General features: G+C 37.8%; 1 protein-coding gene across 1 annotated transcript; it reads right to left on the minus strand.

The window, feature by feature from the left end:
- Positions 1-1470: 1470 nt before the first annotated feature.
- Positions 1471-8857, minus strand: CCNG1 (cyclin G1). Its single transcript, XM_017889032.1, has 7 exons — positions 8328-8857; positions 6647-6910; positions 4841-5094; positions 4207-4285; positions 4029-4127; positions 3609-3803; positions 1471-2814 (listed from the first exon to the last, which is right to left on the minus strand). The coding sequence occupies exons 2-6, from the start codon at positions 6908-6910 to the stop codon at positions 3612-3614; spliced, it is 888 nt and encodes a 295-aa protein (XP_017744521.1). The 5' UTR covers positions 8328-8857; the 3' UTR covers positions 1471-2814; positions 3609-3611.
- Positions 8858-22111: the final 13254 nt, after the last annotated feature.

Genomic DNA, 22111 nt, shown 5'->3' on the forward strand with positions numbered 1-22111 from the left:
CAAAGTGCTGGGATTACAGGCATGAGCCACTGCACTTGGCCTTAAAAATTGGCTTATCTTTTAATTCATCTTATTTGACTCATGTTTACTGTTTTTTGGTTCCTGAAAAAAAGGTTGATAAAAGTTACTCTATTAGTATAGAGAAATTCTGAGTGTTATTATTCTATGATCATGATGACAGCAGAGAAGTTAATGTGGCCAGAATATAGTTTTGATTAAAAATTATATAAGCAGTTTCACTTAAGTCCAATTAATCTTCTATTTTGAGAGGTAATGTACAGAGTGGTTAAGAGCACAGCCTCTGAGGTCAGAACTGCCTGGCTTTGAATCCTACCTCCAAGTACCAGGTATAGACTAGGGGCAAATCATTAGGGTCTGTCTATTTCATTTGCAAATTGGGATAACCTCATTCAGTTGAGAGGATTTTAATGAGATGATTCATAGTACCAGACAGTAAAAATTATCACTGCCAGCCACAAATGTTAAATTGAAAATATATATTTTTAGATAGGATGTCTCAAAATTGTTACATACAAGGTTCAGATACCTTTTTAAAAAATTAAATAAGTCTAAGGCAAGTCAGTTATAAAAGGAGGCTTCTTTTATGAACAATTTTTCTTTCATCAGTAACTCCTTGTAGTGTCGACTTTACAGGATGTTAGTTTGAACATGAACAGTTCAAAATCATATTAATTGCTTCAATTTGAATAATAATTACAATTGATCCAAGCAGGCTAACATAACACATGGTGGTTACCTGGCATTAGCAACCACGCTGCTGAAATGCTGTTTAATTAGGTAAGAGGGCTTGCACAAAACTTCAAGTGGGCTGAAACTAAGAGTAAATATGTATTAAGGATAGCATCCATAGCAGTGATGAATCTGAGTGATAAACGGGATTAATAATGCATAAACACCAACTTTTAACGCACATTAAACAATTATTTGTCATCATTCTATGTCTATTAAAAAAACATTAGAGACTAGGCACAGTGGCTCATGCCTGTAATCTCAGCACTTTGGGAGAACGAGGTGGGCAGATCACTTGAGCCCAAGAGTTTGAGTTTGAGATCAGCCTGGGCAACACAGTGACAACACTGTCTCTACAGAAAAAAAAAAAAAAAAAAAATTTTAGCTGAGTACGGTGGCATGTGCCTGTAATACTAGCTATTTCGGAAGCTAAGGTGGGAGGATCTCCTGAGCCTGGGCTGCCGAGGCTGCAATGAGCTGAGATCGCGACCCTGCAATCCAGCCTGCATGACAAGAGTGACCCTGTCTCAGAAAAAACAAAAAGTAAAGTGTCAGCTAATAGTCATACTATTAATAGGGATTTTATTGTTTCTGGTACTATGCATCTAAATTTAATACTAAATTTAAATATACTGAGTAGAGATAGCTTTAAAGTTCTGTTACCACATTGCTAAAACAGTTAATTAAATCAGAGGAGAAAAAAGCCACCCAGCAAAGGACTGAATTTCAGTAACTTTATTGAAAGGTATATCCTTAGTACTAAAACATAATGGTAGTTGGTTAGTTTACCTCTGCCAACTCAAAATTAACAATGATGTATTCAAAATACTGAAATTTATCAGCCTTTTGAGAAAACTGAAAAGTTACCCATAAAACATGGTTTACAAAAGTTAAGAATACGATATACGTGGTTCTTTGGTTTTTCATTGTGTATTGATCCATAACATGATGTCAAATTGGTTACAGCCATTCTGGATAGACTCAGGCTATACATTGCACTGAGTAACTGTTTACAACACTTTAACACAGTACTTCTCACACTCACTGACATGGAGAATCCTAAACACTACCTCAGCAGCTTCATTCATAGTTATGAAGATGTCTACTTGCTTTTCTTAAGACTTTTTTTTTGCACAGTAAGGGCATCAGTGGAAGTATATTCTCTTTTTATAAAACTGCCATCACTTCTAACTTAAAAAAGTCTTTAGTAAAAAAACTTCTGGAGTGTAGAATCTAGCCTGAACTTACCTTAGTGTGGGAAAGCAAGTTTTCGAAGTGGTAATTTGAGTTACTAATACAATAGAAACTGATTTTCTTGATGGGATTCAGTTTGTGACAGTAGGATCTGTATAAAAATTTTTTATTGTAGATACAAATGTCACCTGTTTTCTAGAAAAAAATATTAAAAGATAACTTAATGAATATGCCAAACTTTATAGGTCTGTATTTTTCTTTATATAAAATGCCCTCAAATTTAAATGTAATTCCCATATAGCAATAAAGTCCACATCTCTAGATTATCTATTACTTGCATTATGGGGTGTGTTTATACTGCCTAGAATGTTAACCCTTATTATGCCTTAAAAGTGCATTTGTGAAATGTTCCTTTTGACATAAACCTCATAACTTAAAATTTAATATTTAAATTAAGTAGGAGTAGGATTAGAATAATGAGAGTGATTGAAGCTGTGGGAAGACTGATAGTTGATAGTATTAGTGTGACTCCTCCAATACCATTTTCAATACCACCTAAATATATTGATCCAATATCTAAAGTTAGATCAATGATAGAAATGAAGATTCACAGTTTACCTTCTCAGGCTTGTCATTAGCATTTCACATTTAGGCTTTTAGCTTTGATTTGAATGCTTCACAGATGAATTCAAATCTAAACATAATTCTACTACAGCGTAATGTTAGGCAGTTTTCCCAAGTCTGAGACCAGCATGCTTATCTCGTGATGTTTTGAGGCTTCATAGCTTAAATCCATTGTAACATTATGGAATCCATAGAACAAGGTTGTGGAGAAAGGCTTCAGCGAAGTTTTTTGGTGCTGTAATAATCCTATTTAAAGAAAACAAAATCCAACTTAACAGAAGCCAGTCTGCCTAAATACTAAATATTAGATATGAGATGTTCATATCTAATAGTCATAATCATATGTAGATGTATTAAATGTTAACATTTAGTTTAGAGTAAATAAATCACCACTGAGTTAGGAAATTTAGATGGCAAGAATGTATATCACATATGCAGAAAGCAAGTTTACATTTTTTATGCATATAACTACTTTTTAGTAGTCCAGCAATGATAGGTTACTATAGTGTTGACACACTCTGACAGTTTCCAGATACCCAATGTAGAGACTATCTATCATATCCTACTTTTTCTTTTAAGTACAATATCCAAGTTCATATTGATTTTGCTTATAAGTGAACAGTCTCAAATTAGTTTATACATGGTTCAGACTTCTGGTGCTCAGCTTATGTAATTTTAAATGAGTCAGAGTTTGGGTCTACATACAGCAAGATCATGTGTAATTAAAAAAAAGCATGATTTTAGTGCTACAAGGAGGATGCTGTTCTCTAAGCTGAAAATTTAATGAAATGGCTAACGTATGTATCAGAGGTTGGATAATTCCTTACTCCTAAGGTGGTTGGATAATTCCTTACTCCTAAGGTGGTGTACCTTGTATATAGTAAAGGCGTTCAAATATTAGTTGACTAGATCAGTGATGTCATCTCCGCCTTTACTATTCCAACTCTATTTTGTTTATTTTGAAGATACTCTTTTTCAGTTGAAAATTATGGCATTAGAAAATTTTCTGTATCTGGAGAATAATAATGGACCAAATTTACCAGTTAAGGGACCATTTCAGGAATTGTTGGAAGGTGAGTTATTCTGTAGTAACTATGCTTCAATTGTCGTGCAGTACGCCCAGAAACAATCCATTTCAACTTCTGAACATTTGGTTTGGAACACTTGTTTGATGAATATTCAGTTAAACACTTGGATACAAGCTCTTGCCAGAAGGTCAAATCTCTGCCATTTATCTGTACATAAATTTAAAAAATTATTACTCAAAGTCAGTCCCACCTTATTTAACTACATTAATAAAAGGAATCCTATGAACATGTGTCTTTGCTCATTAAAAAAATTTAAGGATAGCTTCTTAAGTTTCAAATAAACATATGACATCTCATTTTACTTCAGGACATAGAAGGGGTTTAGTTTCTTTTACAGCTGTTAATAGGATTTAGGCTACGTCCTTGACATACCTTGGAATGTTTCTGAAGACATTCTACTCCTTCTGTGAACTCTATACACTTCTGTGCTTGGATCTCTAATGCAATGATAGACAATGCCAACACAGAAGGCTAAAAGAGAGAAATTTAAAGTAAATGCTAAATATAAAAACAGGTCATAAAATAGGTGTAATCTTTATAAAATATTTACCTTTGCTTTAGAAAATATGATCCTGCAATGACATGCCTTAAGTTGAGCTTCTAGTCTTTCAAAATTCATTCTATTTCTCCTTTAAAAAGAAAATGGTATTACTTTTATTAGGTAATATTACATCTAGTCAAAAGATGTTTTTAGAAAAACACTGAAGTCAGGTTTTAAAGTGAAGCTTATGCACATTTATCATAGCAAGTGAACTATTTAAAGGAATTCCCCTTCCATCAAGGATACTAACTTCTTAAGGCACCACATGGGAGTTTTAAATGATTTGGGCCAAAAAATTAAAATGAACAGTACTATGCCACAGATATCAAGATTTATTTTCTTTTAGTTTTAATAAATATTTCAACATCTACTGAAGGTCCTTTTTTCCATAAATTTGTGCTAGATGCTTTCCTACTAGGTTCTATAAACGTGGAAATGTACTTTAATCCCAATAATTAGCTTTAATGAAGCTATTGACAATGGAACATTTTCTCACTTATGATGGACATTAAAGTTCAAGGAGCCACAGCTGTCATTTTACTTATTTTTATTAGAATTCTATGAAGATACTGATTTTATGCAATATCCGTACAATACCATTCTGATTTCCAGATCTCTCTTGTTCAAAACAAAGGTCACTTACCTTTCAAGTGGCAAGTTCTCTTGAAGGAGTGAATAATACAGTTGCAGAAATTGAAAGGCAGTAGTAGCTTTGACTTTCCAACACACCTTCTCCAATACAATGTTTTCCATTCTCATCAAGTCTGAAACCGTAAACCTATATTGACTTATTCGGATCAAGTCAGTTGCCAATGGGACATTCCTTTCCTCTTCTATTGATTTTACAGCCAGATAGAAGCAGCTCAGTCCAACACACCCAAGGTGCTTTGGCTGTACCTAAAAAAACAAAAAACCAGTAAGCCCATGACTCTACCTTATTTCAATTAAAACATAAAGGATAATCTAGAACTCAGACCCAATATTTTGAAAATGTGTATCTGAGGTTTTTTTCTCAGCTGTGATGGACTTAACACAATCCACTCATACCTAAACTATAGCCTATCAACACTATGGACCCCACTTAGAACCAATTTTTGAGTAACTGGACTGAGTTTCAGTATAATGTTTGGCTCAGCATAGAAAAATTGTGTTTGTTTTTTTTAATCACTGTAGAAGTATACGTAAACATTGTTCTAGTTTGATGAAGTAAGTTAACTAGTCAAAGATATACGACGACTGAAATACTTAATGGCTTATTTACAAAATAAGCCATTTCTTTCCAGGATGTTGTATTTTTTCCAGGCTCTTGTCTTTGTGGGAACACATATAAAACAGTTTTAAAATACTATGGCATATACTGTTTACTCTGCCTCTAAGGGTTCTATCCACTAGTAATCTTTATCATTTAATTTTCTGAATGTCTGCAGTATGAGGCACAGTCAAAACTTTATCCAGTTGTTTACTTCCAGCTCACATGAAACTAAGCTGTTACCAGTATTAATATCTCTGTGCTCTCTTTCTTCTTGTAACCTCTTCAGCTGTGCACTTATACCTCTTTAAAAGAATAAGGTAGTTACTCTTCTTACCTTGACTTGTACATAAGAGCAATGATCTTATTCTCACATTAGACTGAATTATACCTGAGGGACAGCTGTATATTATTCATTTATGTAACATTTATAGATTCAAAGGTAGTGACTACACATGTGAAATGTCAAAAGAGGTTAATTAGTCTGTTGAAGCAAATTTCTTGAATCTTCAACAAATACTGAAGTCCTTTCTTATGATACACTGTATTAGATACCAAGGACTAAAATGAGTTTCCCTCTAATTGCCACATCATCTTATTTTCCTCCAGTGACCATGGGTGTACGGGAAAGGCAGATGCATTTGTAACAGTTAAGCTCTGAAAGTGACATAGTCTTGTTTATCTAGTACAGGAAAATAGTTGCTCCTCCTTCAGATACACTCTCCTCCCTACTGGGTGTACACTGAAGCTGGAAATGCCAAGCATAAGCAAGTCTTGACTAGGTCTAAGGCCATAACATTTACAATTTTATATATGGGTAGTGATTAAGAAATATATTCTTAGCCACAATGTAGCCTCTAATAAATTTCTGACATTAATACATTTGTTTATATCTAAAAATAGTAAATAAATGGACCAACCCAACCTATCAAGAAGGGTTTTTTTAAAAACAGCCAATTTTCTTACTAGGAAACTGCCATTAGTTACTTGATATTAGACTATTTTTCATTTCAGAATTTAAGTCTAATATCTGATGTACTCATGATAAGAAATCATATTAATGCTGTAGTAGACAAAATTAATGTTTTGGCTACGTGCTGAAAATAAAAAAGGTCAAGTTTATGAGTATCAGCCAAAAGGTAACAATTCCATCTCCAAAACACACTGAGCAAAATCACAAAAGTGTAGCTTCAAACATACCTTCATTTTAGACAGGAATCTGTCCAGTAAATTCACAGCTAGAGAAAATGTCTCTGTGTCGAAGCCAAAGAACTGAGTTAGACTCAGAAGATCTTTTACTTCAAAGTCCCTTAGTCTTGCAGTCATTCTGAGGCCATTATCATGTGCAGACTCAATTAGTCTCAAGCCACAGACCTTTGGCTGACATCTAGACTCCTGTTCCAACAGGGCATTCAGCTGGTGTAGCAGTTTCTGAGAGTCAGTTGTTGTCAGTACCTCTATCATCTATATATAGAAAAAAAAGACCAGAAAGGAGTGTAAGTAGTCCTTCCTGCTTTCCTTGGCCATCTTTGCACTGGGCCAAGAAATGATTTATAAGTCTCCCATCCCCCAATGCGGCTAGTGCATCTAAGTCATTGCAAAGTGCCATCTGTTATTTATTTCCCTTCTACAAGTTGGTCACATCCTAAATGTGTTTTGTTTTTGTTTTTGAGACGGAGTCTCGCTCAGTTGCCAGGCTGGAGTGCAGTGGCAAGATCTTGGCTCACTGCAACCTCCGACTCCCTGGTTCAAGCAATTCTCCTGCCTCAGCCTCCCAAGTAGCTGGGATTACAGGGGTGCGCCACCACGCCAGCTAATTTTTATATTTTTAGTAGAGATGGGGTTTCATCATGTCGGCCAGGATGGTCTCGATCTCCTGGCCTCGTGATCCGTCCGCCTCGGCCTTGCAAAGTGCTGGGATTACAGGCGTGAGCCACCGCGCCCGGCCGGAAGCATGCTTTTTAGAAAAACAAAATGCAAATCTTCAAGAAATACTTGTTCAACTTATACCTTGTCAATAGATAACCACGAATAAACACCGTAAGACAGGATACCGAAAGTGAAAAGCAGATGGTAGTTAAGTATTCTGCCACATTTTAACAATATGAACGGTTCAAGTTACTTAATTGTACTTAGTTCCTCATTTATAAAGTAGGGATGAGGTTTATGACCTACCTCACAGATTTGTGTGAGTTAAATGAAATCACGTAAAGAGCTTAGCACATATAGTAGGTGCCTAAAAAACACTGAACAATAATGAGCTTGAGCTTATTTCTAGATTTATAAAATGAGGGTAACAATATCTGTCGCTGAATGTGAAGACTGAACAAGATTCACCACTTACAGAGTATAGCACAGTTCTTGGCACACAATACTCAATATTAGTCAACTTTTATTGTTGTTAGGAAAGGAAACTTAAAAGGTGACATTAGGAGCACGCATTGGGGCGGGGGGTGGGTGGGTGTTGCTAACCTAGTCTGAAAGATGAACCTGGGAATTCCATTGATTTAAGTGTGCATAACACAACCATGTCCCGGGCACAAGCTAAGCCTTAGATACACGGAAGGTCCCTCCCCACACCAACCTAAAGACAGGAAGGCGGAGATCTTCAGAGTTGGTCATGTGAGGAACCTCTAACTGCAGGGGCTCCATTCTTCCTCCCCAGGCTAGTCCCTGGGACTGGGCCGGCAGACACTAAGGCACCCCAGGAGGCCGGATCCGGCTCCGCCCCTCCAGCCCCGGACTAGCCTGGGCTTGTGCTCACAGCAGCGGTAGAGTTAACTGCGGAAAAGGGCGCGGGCCAGACCTACTCCTCGCTCCACGGCCCCAACCCCGCTCCCCACCCGCACCTGGTGGTCAACCCCCGCACAGTCCCACTCACCTTGACAGTGACTGCAGCTCCTCAGCGGTAACCACCCTCCCCGGGCCTGCTCCCCTTACCCCACGATATTAGATCCAAGAGGCCTACGAGGAGAGGGGACTCGTAGGCAAGAGGAGAGAGACCCGGGGAGGGGGCGCTGTCCTGGGTGGAGGTCTCGGCAGCGCAGCCGAGACGACTTGGCCCTCATCAGGGTCAGCTCGGAGCCGAAGGGGCCGCGCTTGCCCTGCCGAGGAATATATTGGAGGGCGGGGCTTTCTCGAGAGACGGGGGCATTTTTGCCTCTGATTGGTGTAATTCTTTTGATGGATGGCCTCTGCTATCCGTAAATGGCTGGGCCGTGGAGTGAGAAGCCCGGCCAATCAGCTCACACTTCCCGTTATCTGGCGTCAAATTCCCCGGCCCTCTTCCACGCCCCTACCTCTAAGCGTCTCTCAGTGGAGAATTTAACAAAGTGTCTTCATTCAGTAGGGGGCCGAACTAAAAATTCTATGCACCAACCCTTGCATGGGTCAGGTCAATCGGCTGCCAGCCGGATTGGCCAGCGTATCATTCCAGAATGTACTGTTTGTTCTGTGGGGTTTAGGAGTTCTACAGTGGTTCTGCCCCATCTTTCTAAAAATACAGTGAGTAGTTTAAAAAAAAAAAAAGTCAACCTTTGATTTTTTCATTACAGATGAAGAGGTGGTGGAATTTATATGGTGTGGTGGTTTATCAACTTCCAGAGTGCCCTCTTCGTGAACTTTGAAAGTCAGTTGATTCTTGCCTTACTTTGCTTTTTGTACAATTTATCAAATAATGGAGTTGGACTGTGTAATTTCTTAACCCGCTAGCAATTTTCTGAATTTGCTTTTAAAGCAAATTTAAAGAGAAAAGTTGGTACAATTTTTCAATTGCTTAAGATGAAAGGTGTGTGGCAGACTGTTATCAGGAATAATTGTGGTGAGTGTGAATCCCAGTCTACAGACCAGAATGTAACGCAATATTACTCCTTTTATTTACTGTAAATAATTTAATCTCTATGAGCCTCTCCTATGCCAGTTTAGTGGGAAAATAATTAGCCTGAACTCTTCTTAGACTCTCCTCACTCTCTTATGACTTCTCCCAGATCATAAGTGAGAAAAGTCCATTAGTAAAAGGGCCTGAAAAAGGGTGCACGAGGAGTCAGTTCTAAACTCTTATGAATTACACAGTAGTTGGATGTCTCTGTTCTCATGGCCCCAGTTCAGTCTCTCTTACTTTGACAAAGTGAAAATCTGGAAGATTTGCTGTCACCTCTGCTGTTTGCCCTGCCATGTACTTACCTAAGGCAATGCCACAGAACAAAACTCTGGAAAGGAGGAAAAGGGGTGGGGAGGAAGGGGAAGGAAAAACAAAAGAAAACATTAATACCTCACAATAATACCTTAGTCATGTAATCAGGTCAGTTTAAAAAACTGGGACTCAAATGGGGAAGAGGCCTTTCTTCCTCTTGAAAATAAAAGCTTACCTAGTGAATATAAATTGGCAATTTATAACCTTTAACAAGTAATTTTATTTAAAAATACTTTTTGCTCTAATGTGTGAGTTTATAAATGTGGTTTCTCCTTTTGCCTTTTAGTTCCTATTATTAATTCCTAAAATTAGGAATGTATATGCACAATTTTTAAAAAATGGCTAAAGCATCATAAAATCTTTATGGCAGACTGGGCACAGTGGCACACACCTATAATCCCAGCACTTTGGGAGGCCAAGGCGGGTGGATCACCTGAGGTCAGGAGTTTGAGACCAACCTGGCCAAGATGGTGAAACCCCGTCTCTACTGAAAATACAAAAATTAGCTGGGCATGGTGGCACGTGCCTGTAATCCCAGCTACTCGGGAGGCTGAGGCAGGAGAATCGCTTGAACCTGGGAGGCAGAGGTTGCAGTGAGCTGAGACTGTGTCACTGTACTCCAGCCTGGGAAACAGAGCAAGACTTGGTCTAAATAAAAGAAAAAAACTTCTTTATAGCAATGAAAAGCATGAATAAATTAACTAATATTTATTGAACACATAGCATAGGCCAGTGGAGAACAAATTAGACTGTTACCCGTCCTTGTAGAACATGTAACCTGTGGGCAATATAAATACATAGACTTTAGAATAAAATAAACTTATATTCATATCCAGGAATAGCTCATAACTAGTTATGTGACTTTCAACAAGTTAATCACATTTTCTTTTCTCAACAATAGGAAGTAAAAAATACATTATTCATGGGGTTATGAAGAGGATTAAATAATAGAAAGTGCATAAAGAGGTAGTCACTATTCCCAGATCACAGTAGATTTCTTGATAAATGGTAGCTCTTATTATTAAATTACTATTTCTTTTTAAATATCTTGCTCAAACACACTTTGGCTGTGTTTTCTCTGTTGTCAGACTTAGTCGTCTGTTTTCAGCCTAGAAGGATAATCAGTGTGTTAGAATTGTTTATTTAACACAGGTAAAAGTATCTAAATTGCATGTATTAATTTCTGTACATTTTTATACTTGAAATTTTCACTTGAGGGGTTTTAGGTAATATTTTTTATGTAGTAAAATATTTTCTCTTACATTAGAATATTTTACTTTTATTAAAATCTCTCACATAAAAAATTATTTCACCAGTATTGGAGAGACATTAATTAAATACAAATCAAGTCAAATTGATATTCTTTACTTTTCTTCCTCCCTTAACCCCCTCTGCCATTTTCATTTCAAAATGTTAGAATATAGACCATCATTTAAATAACTGAAAAGACCTAATTAGCAAAATGTGGAAATGTAATACTCAATTATCCACTCTTGTAAAATAAAGATAATGAGCCCTTCATTAACTATGAATTTATTTTAAAGAAGTGTGGATTTAATCATGATTTCCTATTAAAATTTGTTAAATGACTGACTTCTAGGGGTATATTCTAGGCTCAATGATGTATTCAGTTCCTATCCTCGTACTTTCTTCTCCATTAACAGTTAAGTACAACAAGAACTAATGGTCAGAATAATGGCCTTGAGGCTGGGCAAGAATCCAGGCAGTAACTGGAAGATTTAACCATATTTTCCGCATGGTAGGCTGTAGACGTGCCTTTCAACAACAAAGATTATAACAAGCAGATATAAAACAGTGGCGGTGTGTCAAATACTGCCCTCACAGGGAAATTCCCAGTTGGCTTTGTTGGTTTCCATCTTGGAGATGTGGCAGTCTGTGCCTTCCCTCCTGCACACAATGTCCAATCACCTTACCCTCTTTTCAGGCTCCCTGGGAAATGTCCAGTACTTTTGTGTGTAGCCTTATCCAGCTATAAGGGCCAAGGAAGGGGGGGCAAAAAGATCTCAGCTGAGTCCCCTTCTGCTTTCTGGTCCTTCCTGTAACTATGCATTACAGCCTCCTCCACTTCTCTAGCTGTTCTCTAGTGCATCTAGTCTATCTTATTCATTTGAAGATAACATGCTTTGCAGTGGCTTCTTTGATTCTTTATTAGTTCCTGGGACACCAGTGAAATTAAATATGGTTGAGAGGAGAGAGAGAAAGGACACATAAAAAACATAGATTAACAATTTCATGTATATGCTTCTACTCAGAGGTTCTAGCTACCACTTCTATACTCAGAAAAAGTAAACCCTTCCAGTTAATTGAGGTTTTACTGTATATTTCGTGAAAAACTAAATTTTTGACTCGTCAAGTAACCACTGCTATATAAAGGCACTGGGTCACATTAGAGGGGGAGCCTCTGTTCTCTAATGGCTTTAGACTCTGTTGAGTACAAAGCTCAAAGCCAAGACCAGCCAAAAACGTAGTATATAGGGTTTGCTTTTATTATATATGTCCCATGTGCCAGGTCATTGTGCTGAACTTAAACACACATGCTTTTGACAACTCTGATATTATTATCTTCAGAAATGTGGGATATTTTATATATCTTCTGTTTAGTAACTGTTTACTATTTACTAAATATATTTTACACAAAACTTGAATTTGGATTTTTCTGCAGTTTTTAAAAAAAGTTTCTATTTCAGAACATTTCAGACTCATTACCCAGCTTCAATAATCAACATTTTGCCCATGTTGACTGTTTACTTTGTCCATCCACAAGTATTTCTTGAGAACTTTGTAAGTGCCAGACCATTGTATTTTGTAATCCTAGATTAAAAAAATTGCTGCTACAGCTTTTGAGCCACAGGATATGTTGGCTACTGTTCTCTGTGAAGGTAAGAGGTCAGAAGGATCAGCTGGGTCATTGTCCTCCAGTCAGAAGCCAGTACTGCTGATGTCTCTGTTGTCTCCTGCTTTGGAAGGAGAAGGGATAGGAATGGGAGAACAATTTCCTTTCTTATCCAGGTTTCTGCCTAGGTTGCTAACCTTCCTCCCCCAGAAGCAAACACACACACACACACGCGCGCACACACACATACACCCCCACACACCCCATGTACACAAAACGTTTTGGCAGAGTTGAGAATTGGAAAATGAAATACTGCACTTAAGGCCTTCCTTGTTTCAGGTTACTACTTTCCTTATCTTTCTAGCCTTTTAACTCTTTTATCCCCCTCTATGATTTCACCAACCCTTTTCTCTTTTCTCTCCCCAAACCTCAGTTTTCTAATAGTTCGTACATCCCAAGGTTGTTTTTCACTGCCTCTGCTGTTGGTAGGGTCGAAGCCTCTCTGTGGCTGTCAGGTTCTGTGGCTGGTAGAGGGCAGTGAGGAGTCCTCCCTTGCCATTCCAAGAGTTGGTGGGTGAGTGTGGAGGAAAAACACCCAAGTTAGGGTAATGTATTCCACATTATAGTTTGTCTTCAAAACAAAACAAAACAAAACAAATGAAAAACTTTCCAGGGAAATGGATGAATAACCATAAAGTAAGTGCTATAACAGAGCCATGCGTAGGGTACCAGGGGAACACACAAGAAGACTTAAACAAAATTAGGGGGGTCAGGGAAGGAGTGAAGGGAAGGGGTCTTTGTAGAAGTCTTCCAAGATACTGTGACTCCTGATCTCAGTTTTTTAGGGATTTAGCCAAGTGAAGAGGCTGGTGCAAAGGACACTGCAAACAAAATCAACAGTATGTGCAAAGGCACAATAGAAAGAGAGAATAAACTGATTTCTGCGAATGAAATAGAGATGACTCTGGCTAAAGTACAGAGGCTGTTGAGGGAGGTGGTTTAGCAGTGACACTGGGGAGAGAAGCAGTTGTTCATGTTGAGGGGCCATGTACACCATGTATACCATTCTCGAATGTAGGACTTTGCAGACTTTGGGGAACCAACCATGGACTTAAAAAAGAACACCACAACTGGGTATGTGATTTGGGATGACCACTTGGCATCAGGGTGAAGACTGGAGAGAAGGGCCAAGGCTGGAGTCAGGAAGAACAGTTTAAAGGTCATTGCCTTAACCTAGGAAAAAACAGAAGGTTGCACTGAGCTTTAGCAAAAGTTTGAATTGGGATTCTATTTATGTGTTTATCAGGGAATACAGAAAAAAGACCAGGTTTGCTGGAGGAAAACTTTAAGTTCAAGATGTCTGAGGGACTTCCAGGTGGAGGTGTTGAAAAGGCAGCTAGAGAAACATTTATTGCTGCAGATAGCTATGGGACTCATCAGAAATAGGGGGTGATTTGAGTCATGGAAATAGATCAGTTCAGGAGAGTTGAAGAATCTAGGGAAAAGAACTCTCCAAATGGAATCTAGGAGGAGAGAGAGGGAAGAGGGAAATAAGAAGAGAGGATGTTACAGGAATCAGGAGAAAGTGTTTCAAGAAGAGAGTGAGCACCAGTATCTGATGCTGCAGAGAGGATAAAACATAGTATGAACAAGAAAGAGAGAATATGAAACCAATGAGTATATAAACCATTCTTATAAGGAACTTGACTGTAAGGGGTAGAGGCAATGGCCAGAGGGTGGACATGATGATGAGAAAGAGAGTTTGCTTTTCAAACATTAGCTAGATAAGTGCCTGCTTAAATGATGTCAGGAAGGAACCAGCAGGGTAAAGATGTATCTGACTGCTGGAAAATTCTGAAGCCTCATATGACACTAGTCAATTTAATTGACACTAGTCAATTTACACTCGGTCAGCTGTATTGTTATAGAAGCTTCTATTCAAATACAGACTACAATGGAAGCAAACAACACAAAAGAGTAGAAATTCTATGTATTTAGCATGCTTAAAATTCTCTGGATAGATGTTAAGAATGATCACAAAATGTTTTATAAATGTTTGTGTTTTCTGTAGCTATTTTATATGCCTGATTTTTCATTTCAAATTATTCAAAGGTCTCTTCCTGATTTAAAATAGTCTCACTTGTCAAATTTAGGAGCTTTACATCAGTGTTGAAGTAAGAGTAATACATAAAAACATGGATTTTATGTACCCTTATATCGTGAAAATATGATAGAACAGCACATCAGTTTGTTCAAGCCTTCTTAAAATACCTAGCTTTTGTTGGAAGTTACCCATGCATAGATTTAGGTCAAATAGAATAAAATCTTTAGGTATATTATGGATGTTTCTATTTTTAATGGAAATACATATTTACATCATGTAATGGTAAACATAGTACGTGTGGGTGTGAAAATACTTGGAGGTGATAAATAATAGTGCCAAATCACATTGGTGCAGATTTTTGTATGAAATTTTCTGTAATTCCTGGCCTTATAGAAGAACTTTTAATAACTAATAGCAGTGATTTGGCTGAGGCACTAAGGGACCGACTACAGTTTGGGTCCCAGTTTCTCTACTTACCAGCTTTCAGCCTCAAGATGTTCATATTTTGAATAACAGTACTACCCAAAAAGTTGTTGTGAGGATTAATTGAGCTAATAGATGGAAAATAGTACATGTAAGTGTTCAATAAATGTTAGATATTATTATTATCTGTAGAAAGAAATCACCTTCTGAGAGAGGAATAAATTACAACCCATGGCACTGCTGACATCAATAACTGGGCAATCTTATCAGGGTCTTTGTCCTGACAGTAACATTAGTCTTCCCGTTGTTCTGACCATAAAGTGGACTTCATCTCCTAAGACCACATAAACTGGGAGAAGTTGACCTAATACAAATCAGCTAATAAACATAAACCAATATTTTTGTTTTTTCTTTGGTCTTCTGTTTTCCTTAAGTGGATTGTCCTTTATACGTGAAGGCAAATGATGATCCCATGAGATATAATGGTACCTTCTCTTTTTGGTTAATTTCATAGTTTACGAAGGACTTTCACATTTATTTTATCATCCACTCTTTCCAGAATCCTTGCCAGATTTTCAGGACAGCGATTATGTATTAGTTTGCTAGGGATGCCAAACAAAATTCCATAGACTGAGTGGCTTAAACAACAGACATTTATTTTGTTGCAGATCTGGAGCTGGGAAGACCGAGACCAAGGTGTCATTAAGTGTGATGTCTTCTGAGGTCTCTTCTTGGCTTGCAGGTGGCAACCTTCTTACTTTGTCTTCACATGGTCTGTGGGTGTCTCTTCTTGTAAGGATGCCAATCATATGGGATTTATCTCAGTTATGTGTTTAAAGGTGCTAGTTTCGAATAGAGTCACACTGGAGGTCAGGGCTTCAACATATGAATTTTAGGGAGATACAATTCAGTCTATAATAGATTGTGATCCATATTTTTTTGGGAGAGAACAATAAAGCCAGAGAGGTTCAATAATTTACTCAAAGTCACTTGGCTTGTGGTTCATGAGTTAGGACTCAGCTCAAGACTTTTCATTCTCCTGTTGTTTCCCATTGCACATCTCACTTTTCCTTCTGGAATTACATCTCCGGAAATGTTTTCTTAATGGTGTGTGTTGAAGAAATGATTTGAAGTTCATGAACAAAGAAATGCTATCTTATGTACCTGTGAAAACTAAGCTCAGAATTTTATTGCTTAGTTATACTTTGTTCAACTGAATTCACTGTCTTAGACTTCACTATTGATATATATGTATATATAATATATACATATACTTATATATATAATATATGTATTTTATATATATATATTCTTTTTGAGACAGGGTCTTGCTCTGTCATCCAGGCTGGAGTGCAATGGAACAATCATAACTCACTATAACCTCAAACTCCTTGTGATCCTTCTGCCTCAGCCTCCCCAGTAGCTAGTACTACAGGCATGCACCATCATGCCTGGCTAATTTTTGTTTTATTTTATTTTGTAGATGCGGGGTCTCACTATGTTTCCAGGTTGGTCTTGAACTCCTGGGCTCAAGCGATCCTCCTACTTTGGCCTCTCAAAGCACTGGGATTACAGGTATGAGCCATTGTGCCTGACAACTATTACTTTTTACACAAACATTTCACAATAAAATTTGAACTATCTTGAGTAATTAAGGGCTAACTTGTTCAGATACTCACTAGTGCATAAGTCCCTTAACAGTAAGCATTTTAGAAAGGAAAAGGGCCTATTATGAAGTTGCTGGTGAAGGATAAGATATTAAAAAGCCCTCTTGGGCCAATAATTAATTATTGCTGCAGTTTCAAATGTTCTTTCTTAAAACACACACACACACACACACACACACACACACACACACACACACACACAAAACAGGTGAACTCCTAAGGACATCTTGTGAATATCAAAACAAATAAAATGTCCACTGTGGAATAGAGAGTCTCAGTTCCTCTGCCCTCCACCAACCCCTAGTTTGTAAGGAACAGCCCTCTAATTCATCTCTCTCCCACAAGGTTCAAAAATGTTGCATTATTCATCTTATCACTGAAAGTTTGTATGGTTTGATTAATATCTCTCCATTTCCCCCACTCCCAGCCCTAACAATCACCTTTCTACTATTCAGGGGATCTAATATACGGCATGGTAGTGACAGTTAAAATGAGCAGATAATATGAAGTCTCTGTCAGTAAAACTCATGCAAATTTTTTTTCTCTGTCCAAAAACAAAACCAAAATTTTATTTTATTTTTTTTCATTTTTCCATAAGTTATTGGGGTACAGGTGGTATTTGGTTACATGAGTAAGTTCTTTTGTTCTTTCGTGGTAATTTGCGAGATTTTGGTGCGCCCATCACCTGAGCAGTATACACTGCACCATATTTGTAGTCTTTTATCCCTCACCCGCCTCAAACTCTTCCCCCCAGGTCCCCAAAATCCATTGCATCATTCTTATGCCTTTGTGTCCTCATAGCTTAGCTCCCACATATCAGTGAGAACATACAATATTTGGTTTTCCATTTCTGAGTTACTTCACTTAGAATATAATCTCTAGTCTCATCCAGGTCACTGCAAATGCTGTTAATTCATTCCTTTTTATGGCTGAGTAGTATTCCATTGTGTAAATAAATATACATACATATATGTGTATATATATAGTGTGTGTATATATATGTGTGTGTATATATATCCATATATATGTATAAAATCACAGTTTCTTTATCCACTCAATGATTATTGGGCATTTGGGTTGGTTCCACGGTTTTGCAGTTGTGAGTTGTGCTGCTATAAACATGTGTGTGCCAAGTATACTTTGTTCGAATAGTGGACTTCTGTTTCCATCTGGCAGATACCCAGTAGCTGGGATTGCTGGATCAAATGGTAGTTCTACCTTTAGTTCTTTAAGGAATCTCCACACTGTTTTCCATAGTGGCTGTACTAGTTAACATTCCCACCAGCGGTGTAGAAGTGTTCCCTGATCACTGCATTCATGCCAACATCTACTGTATTTAGATTTTTTGATTATGGTCATTCTTGCAGGAGTAAGGTGGTATCACATTGTGGTTCTGATTTGCATTTCCCTTATCATTAGTGATGTTAAGCATTTTTTCATATGTTTGTTGGCCATTTGTATATCTTCTTTTGAGAATTGTCTATTCATGTCCTTAGCCCACTTTTTGATGAGATTTTTTTTTCTTACTGATTTGTTTGAGTTAGTTGTAGATTTTGGGTATTAGTCCTTTGTCAGATGTATGGATTGTGAAGATTTTCTCCTACTCTGTGGGTTGTGTGTTTATTCTGCTCACTATTCCTTTTGCCATGCAACAGCTCTTTTTTTTTTTTTTTTTTTGAGACGGAGTTTCACTCTTTGTCCAGGCTGGTGTGCAGTGGCACCATCTTGGCTCACTGCAAGCTCCACCTCCCAGGTTCACGCCATTCTTCTGCCTCAGCCTCCCAAGTAGCTGGGACAACAGGAACCCGCCACCATGCCTGGCAAGTTTTTTGTATTTTTACTGGAGACGGGATTTCACCCTGTTAGCCAGGATGGTCTCGATCTCATGACCTCATGATCCACCCACCTTGGCCTCCCAAAGTGCTGGGATTACAAACATGAGCCACTGTGTCTGGCCGCAAAAGCTCTTTAGTTTACATAGGTCCCAGCTATTTCTCTTTGTTTTTATTGCATTTGCTTTTGGGTTCTTGGTCATGAAATCCGTGCCTAAGCCAAAGTCTAGAAGAATTTTCCAATGTTATCTTCTAGAATTTTATAGCTTCAGGTCTTAGGTTTAAGTCTTTGATCCATCTTGAGTTGATTTTTGTATAAGGTGAGAGATGAGGATCCAGTTTCATTCTCTTACATGTGGCTTGCCAATTATCCCAGCACCATTTGTTGAAAAGGGTGTCCTTTCCCCACTTTATGTTTTTGTTTGCTTTGTGAAAGATCAGTTGACTGTATTTGGGTTTCTGGGTTCTGTATTCTGTTCCATTGGTATATATGCCTGTTTTATAACAGTACCATGCTGTTTTGGTGAGTACAGCCTTATGATGTAGTTTGAAGTCAGGTAGTGTGATGCCTCCAGATTTGTTCTTTTTGCTCAGTCTTGCTTTGGCTATGCATATTCTTTTTTGGTTCCATATGAATTTTAGAATTGTTTTTTCTAATTCTGTGAGGAATGATGATGGTATTTTGATGGGGATTTCATTGTAGATTGCTTTTGGCAGTATGGTTATTTTTACAATATTGATTCTACCAATCCATGAGCATGGGATGTATTTCCATTTGTTTGTGTCATCTATGATTTCTTTAAGCAGTGTTGTGTAGTTTTCCTTGTAGAGGTTTTTTGACTCCTTGGTTAGGTATATTCCTATTTTTTTTTTTTTTTTTTTTTGCAGGTATTATAAAAGGGGTTGAGTTCTTGATGTGTTTCTCTGCTTGGTCGCTGTTGGTGTATAGAAGAGCTGCTAATTTGTGTACATTAATCTTGTATCTGGAAACTTTGCTGAATTCTTTTATCAGTTCTAGGAGCTTTCTGGAGTAGTCTTTAGGGTTTTCAAAGTAAACGGCCATATCGTCAGTAAACAGTGACAGTTTGACTTCCTCTTTACTGATTTGGATGCCCTTTATTTCTTTCTATTGTCTGAATGTCCTAGCTAGGATTTCCAGGACTATGTTGAAGAGGAGTGGTGAGAGTGTGCATCCTTGTCTTGTTTCCAGTCTCACAGGGAATGCTTCCAACTTCTCCCCATTCAGTATTATGTTAGCTGTGGGTTTGTCACAAATGGCTTTTATTACGTTAAAGTATGTCCCTTGTATGCTGATTTTGCTGAGAGTTTTAATCATAAAGGGATGCTGGATTTTGTCAAATGCTTTTCTGCATCTATTGAGATGATCATGTACTTTTGTTTTAATACTGTTTATGTGGTGTATCACATTTATTGACTTGCATATGTTCTTTTTATCTTATTTTATTTATTTATTTATTTGAGATAGGGTCTCACTCTGTCACCCAGGCTGGAGTACAGTGATGTGATATCGGCTCACTGCAACCTCTGCCTCCTGGGCTCAAGTGATTCTCCTGCCTCAGCCTCCTGAGTAGCTGGTACTACAGGTATGTGCCACCATGCCCAGCTAATATTTTGTATTTTTAGTAGAGATGGGGTTTCACCATGTTGGCCAGGCTGATCTTAATTCCTGTCCTCAAGTGATCTGCCTGCCTCACCCTCCCAAACTGCTGGGATTACAGGCGTGAGCCAGTGCGCCAAGCCCCTTAATTATAATATTTTCATGGCATCTTTAGAGTTTTCCATATATAAAATCATAAAACTAAGATAATTTTACTTTTTAATTTCTAGTTTTTTTTGTTTTGTTGTTGTTTGTTTGTTTTTGAGACACAGTATTACCCAGGCTGGAGTGCAGTGGTGCAATTTCGACTCACTGCAACCTCTGCCTCAGCCTCCTGAGTAGCTGGGATTACCAACGTGCACCACCACGCCTGACTAATTTTTGTATTTTCAGTAGAGATGGAGTTTTGCCATGTTGGCCAGGCTGGTCTCAAACTCCCGACCTCAGGTGACCTGCCCACCTTGGCCTCCCGAAGTGCTGGGACTGTAGGCATGAGCCACTGCGCCTGGCCTTTATTTCTAATTTGAATGCTGTATTAATCAGGGTTCCTTAGAGAAACAGTACTAATTTATATATATATATATATGTAAAATGAGAATTGGTTCATATGATTATGGAGGCTGAGAAGTTCCATGATCTGCTGTCTGCAAGCTGGAGAGCCAAGAAAGCCAGTGTTGTTCTTCAGTTCATATCTGAAGGTCTGAGAAACAGGAAAGCTGATGGTGTATCTCCCAATCTGAGTCTGAAGGCCTGAGAAACAAAGATGGGAGGAAAACTGGTGTAAGGCTACAGTCCAAAGACCTGAGAACCAGGAGCTTTGATATTTGAGGGCAAGAGAAAAATGGATGTCCCACCTCAGGAAGAAAGAGAGAATTGTCCCTTCTGCCTTGTTGTTCTCTTCAGTCCCTCAACAGATTAGATGATGCCTACCTACACTGGTAAGGGCAGATCTTCTTTACTCAGTCTGCTGATTCAAATGCTAATCTCTTCCAGAAGCACCCTCACAGACACACCAGAAATAATATTTTATCAGCTATCTTTGTATTCCTTAGCTCAGTCAAGTTGACACATTAAATTGACCATCACAAGTGCTTTTTATTTATTTTTCTTGTCTAATCGTTCTTGCTAGGACTATGTGGAATATTGAAAGCAGGCAATTTTTCTTGATATTAGAGGATAAACTTTTAGTCTTTCAAGCACTGAATACGATATCAGCTGTAGGCTTTTCATTTATGGTTTGTTCTGGGAAAGTAATTTTTTAAATTTCTAGTTTGTGGAGTGATTTTATCATTAGTGTTGAGTTTTGTCAAATGCTCTTTCTGCCATCATACAACTTTTTCCCGTTCATTCTGTTAATATGGTGTATTACATTGATTTTTACACAATGAACCATCTTGGTATTGATTCTTTTTTAAATGCTTGATAGAATTCACCAGTGATGCCATCTTGACATGGACTTTCCTTGTGAAAAGTTTTAAAATTACTAAACTGATTATATTTAATTATCGTAAGGTCATTCAGATTTTATATTTCTTTTTGAGTTAGTTTTGAAAGTTTGTATGTTTCTAGAAATTTTTCTATTTTATCCAAGTTATCTAACTTGTTAGCATATAGTTATGAATATTATTTCTTTGTAATTCTTTTTATTTTATTGAGGTTGGTTGTGATATCCCTCTTTCATTCCTGATTTTTGTAATTTGAATTTTATTTTTTTCTGGTCAATTTAGTTAAAAGTTTGTGAGTTTTTTTTTTTTTTTTTTTTTTTTTTTTTTTTTTTTTTTTTGAGACGGAGTTTTGCTCTTGTTGCCCAGGCTGGAGTGCAGTGGCGCGATCTCAGCTCACTCACCGCCACCTCCGCCTCTCAGGTTCAAGCAATTGTCCTGCCTCAGCCTCCCCAGTAGCTGAGATTACAGGCATGAACCACCATGCCTGGCTAATTTTGTATTTTTAGTCGAGACGGAGTTTCTCCGTGTTG

Source organism: Rhinopithecus bieti, unplaced genomic scaffold (genome assembly GCF_001698545.2).
Source record: "Rhinopithecus bieti isolate Rb0 unplaced genomic scaffold, ASM169854v2 scaffold_15850, whole genome shotgun sequence".
Classification (NCBI taxonomy): domain Eukaryota; kingdom Metazoa; phylum Chordata; class Mammalia; order Primates; family Cercopithecidae; genus Rhinopithecus; species Rhinopithecus bieti.